We start from the raw sequence: 7544 nt of genomic DNA, 5'->3' as shown, positions 1-7544 counted from the left end.
TTTGGTGTAACTGAGGAGGATTCTAGGGACAGAGGACAGAGAAAAAAGGTTAAAAACAGTCAAACATGTAGAGCCTTCACGTTAAAACCCGAGCACAGACGCCTACAGGTACTATCAGCTGTCAGTGACAAAGGGGCGTTACCCTAATGTTTGCGATGATGTCACTACTACGCTACTTCTTGCTATTGGTTCGAAAGCTTCCGGCTTCTTCTTCTGGAGAGAGAACCGCAGTTGAAGGCAAACAAGAAGTCAGCGCTACAATGAGCAGATATTTTCATTAGACTGGGGGTAAAGTTCACTTCGCTCACAGTTTTACCCTTTGCCTAACCGCTCTGTGTCTTACTTGACGTGTGGGATTAACGGAGCAGCTCGGCTGTCTGTCAGAGAGGATTATTTAACTCGAAGCTGACCGCAGCCATGATGGCGTCGAGCTACAACGCTAAGGAAGAGGACGGACACCACTCCGGCGCTTCGAGCGGCACTGGCCTTTCGAAAAATAAGAAACCGGACAACACGGCGTTCAAACAGCAGAGACTTCCAGCCTGGCAGCCCATCCTCACTGCAGGCAGTGTGCTGCCGGCTTTTTTCGTCATTGGGCTCATCTTTATCCCCATCGGCATCGGCCTGTACGTCACATCGAACAACATCAAAGAGTTTGAGGTACAGTCGCGCTCCTGTCCGCCTTTAACCGACTCTGGCTTCTTCTCGGTTCTCCTACACAGCCCGGTGTAGCTACACACCGTTTATACACACAGTAAACCTGCTGAAGGAGGCTCACTAAACAGGAATAAGTGGTTCTTCGATAAGTGACGTAGCTTCTTTACGTCACGCCAATGTTAACAATGTTAATTGTAAAGATGAACAACATAGTGTTGAAGTTCAGTTTGAAGCGCATTCATTCGACGTTACTTTTAAATGTGGTTGCTACACACTTGTATCAAAGGTCGATATTAGATGGTAAAAACATCAGAGACATGGGGAGTCGGCACCACATATTTAATATTAATGAGGCTAGAAAGTGATCAGAATCACGGCTTATATCAGTGTGGCTGATCATAGTTTGGGCAGTGTGGTTTAACAGCACCACAAACCACAGCCTCTAAAGTGGCTTTCACATGGCTTCAAAACAGTCTAAACAAAGCTGGACTAGAAGGTAAGAAACACAGGATGTGTCCGGGGTTCCTGCCTCGCAGTGGGCCTTTGAGGGCTGCTGTGATCATAAGTGATTGCTGCCTGTGCATTAAACAAAGTGTTCCTGTATTTGATTCAAGTCTGTACCTTCTTCTAGTCATGTTGCTGCACTGAATAGACGGAGCACTGAGTGTATTTCAACATCAGTTTATTTCCTCTTTGCTTCAGATCGACTACACTGGTGTGAGCAGTGACAGCCCGTGCTACAACTGTGCAAAGAACTTCACCTGGAACACCACAGAGCCCTGTGTCTGCACCGTCAACTTCACTTTGCTCCAGCCGTTTGAGGTGAGCTCAGATCCCCCACCAGCTTCCAGGCATTGGAAGTTAATGAATAATGCATGCATTTACCTGCAGGACGGAGAGTGCTGCTTGTGCAATCCTAACAATAATTGTCCATTAAGATCTATTTTGAGTACAAACAAAAAACACTCAAGGTTTGTTTAGAGGCTGCTTTACTATTGATTGTTGTAGGTTTAAAATATGCTCTGCAGCTTTCAGAAGGCTTCATTGATTATTTATAAAAAGCTCTCAGTTGCTCGTCTGCACTCGTCTCATTTAACAGCTTGCATTTAGCTTGTAAAATAGCATTTTTTTTTTAATTAAAATGTTTGCGTGCTTCTTTTCTGAGAAGCAGAAGAAGTATTTGTATTAAGTACACTGCATCCTGAACAGTGAATCACCTGAAGGTGAAGTATTTTTGTCAACAAAGTTATTCACGTTCAACAGAAAATGGAATCATGTGCTCTTTCAGTTTAACAAACCTGATGAAGTGAGTTGTGTAGAAACGAACAGCAGCACTGATCAACAAAATAAATGAGCTGGGCTTTAAATGTTTATTTCAGCGTTCTCTTCATACTGAAATCAAACGCTTATGAATGTGCAAGATTAATGATTTTCTGGAGTGCTGCTCTCTTGTCGTTTTGCAGCAGCACTATTGTGTTGTACCATGTTATTTTTATATTCCTTGTAGATTTCCAGCACCTGTTATTGTCTCTGGTTGGAGTAGGTATACAGGTATTTTATACCTGTATAAAACATTTTATACAGGTATAAAATGAGGTTATTTAAAATTTATTTTAGGGCTTTTTAGTCCTCATTTAACAGACAGCAGAGAAAATAGGGAGAGCGAGCAGGAATGAAATGGTTCAAATAAACCTGCGCGGACTCAAACCCAGGCCCCTGCAGTAAGGACTCCAGCCTGTGGTATATGGGTTGCTAACTCAACCAGGTGAGCTGTGATGGTGCGCACAAAAAGCAGTTTGTAAAACTGGCCTGATTGCTCGAAACAAAGATGACACCGGTGCCGTAACGCTGTGGGAGAAACATCACTACCTGATCAAGCACCACAGCCTTTTATGAAGGCACAGACTGGCAAGAAGACGCATGTCCCACATTAAACAAAGCCCCTCTATGTTGTTAACCTTTTTACAAATGTATTATTTATTTTTAAATATGCATGGATATCATTGGATTTGGTTTTATCTCCCAGTCCCAGTAACCAGTGAGTTCAAATGAATTTCCATCACTGTTTTCCGAAGGGGAATCTTTTAATCTTGATGATTTTCTTGATGATTTATGTTGATCATAGAGATTGTGTGTAAGACCCTGTCACGGAAAAGCTGCTCATTCATCCTGGTCGTTACTGATTCCTAATTCTGTCAGCGATGCCGTCTTTTCTCTCGTACAGAGCAACGTCTTCATGTACTACGGCTTGTCCAACTTCTACCAGAACCACAGACGCTATGTGAAGTCCAGAGATGACAGACAGCTGAACGGTGACCTGTCTGCTCTGACGGTATGCTGCTGTACTTTTTGTGCCTATAGATAATTCAGAGAATCCAGTGAATGTTTCTTCCATCAGGTGAACATTATGTCCTTTTTCCAGGATCCCAGCAAGGAGTGTGAGCCGTACCGTAAGAGCGGAGATGTGTCCATTGCTCCGTGTGGGGCCATAGCTAACAGCCTTTTCAATGGTGAGTGTGTTGAAAAACTTCACTTTCCCTCTCTCAGCTGTTTAGCTTAACTGGAGTCTTATCTACAGTTTAAAACTGCTGTGTTGAAGCTTTGTAGAGCCTGATATCTGTACTGAATATACTGATTATGTGTTTCAGACACTCTGGTGCTGTACTACGTCGATTCCAACAACAGCAAAATTGAAGTTCCTCTGGTAAAAAAAGGCATTGCGTGGTGGACGGACAAGCATGTGAAATTCAGGAATCCTGCTGGAAACAGCAACCTGACTTTAGCTTTCCGAGGTGACATCTGCACACAGTTCACAGGCCCCTGTAGTAGGGATGCACCGATACCGGTATCTGGTATTGGCCTCGATACCACATTTTCTAAAGTACTCGTTAAAAGTCCCCCGATACCGGGGACCGATACCACGGTCTGAGACCTGTCTATGTTTGAGCGGCATGTAAGGGGTTAATCACAAGGGCCGAGTGAGTGAGTTGCACTGTCACTGTTTAAATATTTTTTTCATAATTATTTATTCTGTAATATGTTGCATACAACATGCTTTTCATTTTAAATAATAATTCTTAATTCCAAGCCAGTCCCTTGTTTTATTTTTTGTTAAATTATAGGACTAAAGCTGTTACCTGTAAATTTAAATCATGTTTTTATTCAGTACTCGGTATCGGCGAGTACTGAAATGCAAGTACTCGTACTCGTTTCCAAAAAAGTGGTATCGGTGCATCCCTACCCTGTAGGCTCGCAGGTTCGAGTTGCAATGACCAGCTGGGTTTTGTCTTCATCTCTCTCAGACACAGCGAAGCCGGTGAACTGGGCGAAGCCGGTGTACGAGCTGGACCCGTCGGATCCTGATAACAACGGCTTTATCAATGAGGACTTCATCGTGTGGATGCGCACGGCTGCATTGCCCACCTTTCGGAAGCTCTATCGCATCATCCAGAAGAAGTCTGGCACCACCCCAACTCTCCCCAACGGGAATTATATGTTGAACATCACCTACAGTATCCTTTACATTCCAGTAATCTCATTACTAGAGTTAGACATGCTGCTTTGAACAGGCTAGCGTGAGTTTTTTGTGTCTTATAAAGCTTAACAGATCAGACGGTCTTTACTTGCAGTATCTCTGCTTCTTTGATTAGCACACGGAGAAGCTTTTGATTCAAGAGGTGTGCAGATATAAATATTTTAAACACATCTACATATACTCAAGTATCCACTCTGGGCCACAAATAGATTATTATTTTATATTCCTTTATGGCCACAGTGTATCCATCTTCTGTTGGCCCTTACAGCAGGATAACGCGCCATGTCACAAAGTTGGTTCCTTGAATGTGATAAAGAGTTCAGTGCACTCAAATGCCCTGCAAAGTCAATGGATTTAAAGCAATAGAGACACTTTTGGGATGTGGTGAAACAGGAGTTTGTCCTTATCTCCAAAATCAAAATGTTCCCAGCACCTTGTTGAAACTGTGCCATTAAGTCTGTTGTGAAGACAACAGCAAGGCGTACCTAATAAAGTGTCCATTGAGTGTAAAGATATTTAAAAAGATAATTTTTCTGGTTTCTCGAATCTCAGTAGATTAAGGGTGTATCGTTGTTCGTGTGTGTGCGCGCGCTCTGTCATTTCTCTTTAACCGCATGTAATCAGATTACCCCGTACTCAGTTTTGATGGTCGCAAGCGGATGATCCTGAGCACCATCTCCTGGATGGGAGGAAAGAACCCCTTCCTGGGCATCGCCTACATCACCGTGGGCTCCATCTGCTTCTTCCTGGGTGTGGTTCTGCTCATCATCCACCACAAATACGACAACCGCAACACCAGTGCGGATATCCCAAGCTAAACGGCGCGTTCCACGCTCGGGCCTCTGCATGCACGAGTGCGTACGCCGTACCAGGCTGTCGTGCGGTAGCGTCTCCAGTTTCTCATCAAAGCTGTGTTTAAGCGTAGCGAGGCGTCTCCTTGTGTCTCTGTGTATATAGCTTCAGGCCGATTTGCTGAGAATGTCTTTTTTTTTTTGTCTTCAGGTTTGCAGTCTTTTATTTATCTGAACATTATCAAAGTACCTGTTTCATTTTAGCAGTGCTTTGCGAATGGCTTAATTATTGAAGGATGTATGTAATTTTAATGCAAGTTTTTGTCCATATTATGTAAAGTTATATGTCCTGCTGATGAATGTACCGTAACACTTCGTTGACATACCTCTGTGGGTTCTGGGATTACCTTGAATACTGAAGGTGATTATGATTGCTTGGATAAATACTGATATTCAAGAGTCATAAAGCATTAATAAGAAGTAATAACAGAAATATGCTTTTCTGCCCTCCACTGTGACCGAGGAGCCAGTCTTTTATTTATCACTCATAAAACTTACTTTATACAGTATTCCTAATTCAAAGGTGGTGTCTCTGGGTGGGTGGAGCACAGGAATTCTTAATTTATTGTTTGTTAGTGGTTCGGCCAGAGTGTGAAATCGTCTGATTGGTTAATGTTGACCAAACGATATGCACTTTAAAAGTGTCCCGTTTGTTCGGTTCCCCCTTGTTTCGCCCTTCTGGACTGTTCTTGGTTTTTTTATGCTGTTAAAACTTTCAATTTGAGCTCCTTGGCTTTTTATAAGGTTTGTAGGGTCCAATTAAAGAACTTGGTCAATGTATCGCTGTCATTTGTGATTATAATGGTAGAACTCCCACTGCTTCCATTATCCATGCTACTGTGACATTATCTCATACCTTACTAATGCTTAATGGTGTGATGTTGTAAAATGTAATGTAAAAAACAGTCCTTGTACTTAAAGCCTCACCTGTGTGGACTGCACCACTTATCCAGGTAAGGAGGAGGTTGTGTTTAATGTGTCTCTTATACACTCTCCTACTCTTAATGCTTCTGTGCTCCTCTCACTGCTCTGGATTCAGTCGCGCCCGTCTTACCAGCTGATTACATCATCATCATCAGAACGTTAAATGAAATCTGACTGTCTCAGACACTGAAATACACAACAAAGACGATCATCAATAACACACCATGCTGATAATCTCTGGGAACTGGGGAAAATGGGGAGCTAACTTTTGTTAAGAAGACTTTTATCAGTAATTAGATCATGCCTAATTAACGTTATATGAATTATGGACTGTATATACCAGGGGTAGGCAACTCCAGGCCTCGAGTGCCGGTGTCCTGCAGGTTTTAGATGTGTCCTTGATCAAACACAGCTGATTCAAATGGCTATATGACCTCCTCAACATGTCTTGCAGTTCTCCAGAGGCCTGGTAATGAACTAATCATTTGATTCAGGTGTGTTGACCCAGGGTGAGATCTAAAACCTGCAGGACACCGGCCTTCGGGGCCTGGCATTGCCTAAACCTGGTATATACCATTGAATTCATCTTTTAACTGAACTCACTGCAATGGACAGGGCTGACCAGCAGGTGTCGCCATTTGGCTTTATCAGCCTTTAAGGGCCTAATTGTAGGTCCGGTGGTTCCCACAGACAGACAGAGCACAGAAGCAGAAAAGGTGAAGATCTTTCAGTATTATTGTGTGGTTTTGGGATGATTTGAAGTGAAGTTGTTTCTTGTCGGTTCACTTTTGACCAACGCTGCTGTTTTGTGCATCATTGTGATCACAAGACTCCTCCAGCAGTGTGGCGTCTTAAAGCTTATTATAAGTAAATTACAAGCAAATGTTTGCTTGAAATATTGTTTTTACTTTATGTGAATCTTTAGATGGAGGTACAGGATAACAGGCTGTATTTCTCAGTGAGTTACAGTAAAATGAAAGGGTCTCTTTGGATTTGCAGGTTCTGGAGACAGAACCTTGACGTTTTTGTAGCCTGGAGGATAAATATGTGAGATACCTGCTGCATTATTGAAAGATCTCCGCCTGTAGGGGAGCTGGGCTTTAGTAGTTATTCTTGTGTGCTGCAAGTAAAAAATCTTGCAAAGTCAGCATTCAGAGTGTGCCAGGCTTTGCTGATCTTCCATAATACTAGAAATCTGGAGCCCAAAACAAACACTGTTCCAGCACATCATTTGATTGCTGTGGTTAACCAGAGTCGAGCTCTTTGCAAGCAAACTTTAGACATTCTTGTTGGGAGAAATTTGCTCAAATCATTTTTATATTATTTCTTTGTTTTTTTTTAGATGCATGAACACAGAAACTGAAGCCTTTGAAGCAATAATGTGCTTTCATTCCTCCCCCTCTTTGATCAGGAGGACAACAGCATGCCCATCATCATCTGAAGGGTGGGTCAAAGGACGCTCCGCTCCACAGAGCCGCAATAAGTCTCAGTGTGTTTGGTATGTCAGCTCTCGTCTGAGATTTGATGAGTCAGGCTAATTTCAGATGTCTCACTCTGTGTTTTGGATAAAACACGCC

At 42.7% G+C, this 7544-nt stretch overlaps 1 protein-coding gene across 1 annotated transcript; it reads left to right on the top strand.

Moving 5' to 3' along the window:
* Window positions 1–188: 188 nt before the first annotated feature.
* On the top strand, window positions 189–5821 carry LOC308389525 (cell cycle control protein 50A-like). Its single transcript, XM_080870976.1, has 7 exons — window positions 189–660; window positions 1360–1479; window positions 2882–2989; window positions 3080–3167; window positions 3306–3449; window positions 3960–4169; window positions 4817–5821. Exons 1-7 carry the CDS (start codon window positions 418–420, stop codon window positions 5008–5010), a joined length of 1107 nt encoding a protein of 368 aa, XP_080727102.1. The 5' UTR covers window positions 189–417; the 3' UTR covers window positions 5011–5821.
* Window positions 5822–7544: the final 1723 nt, after the last annotated feature.

Source organism: Rhamphochromis sp. 'chilingali', assembly GCF_963969265.1.
Source record: "Rhamphochromis sp. 'chilingali' genome assembly, chromosome: 21".
In the NCBI taxonomy this organism is placed as follows: Eukaryota; Metazoa; Chordata; class Actinopteri; order Cichliformes; family Cichlidae; genus Rhamphochromis; species Rhamphochromis sp. 'chilingali'.
The sequence above is the reverse complement of the archived record's forward strand: the minus strand, read 5'-3'. Positions and strand labels throughout refer to the sequence as shown.

Excerpts from the sequence above, each read along its gene's own strand:
- LOC308389525 (XM_080870976.1), top strand. The coding sequence starts at position 418 with ATGATGGCGTCGAGCTACAACGCTAAGGAAGAGGACGGACACCACTCC. Across the intron at positions 1,480-2,881 it reads CTTTGCTCCAGCCGTTTGAG|AGCAACGTCTTCATGTACTA; the intron begins GTGAGCTCAGAT and ends TCTCTCGTACAG. Across the intron at positions 2,990-3,079 it reads GTGACCTGTCTGCTCTGACG|GATCCCAGCAAGGAGTGTGA; the intron begins GTATGCTGCTGT and ends TCCTTTTTCCAG.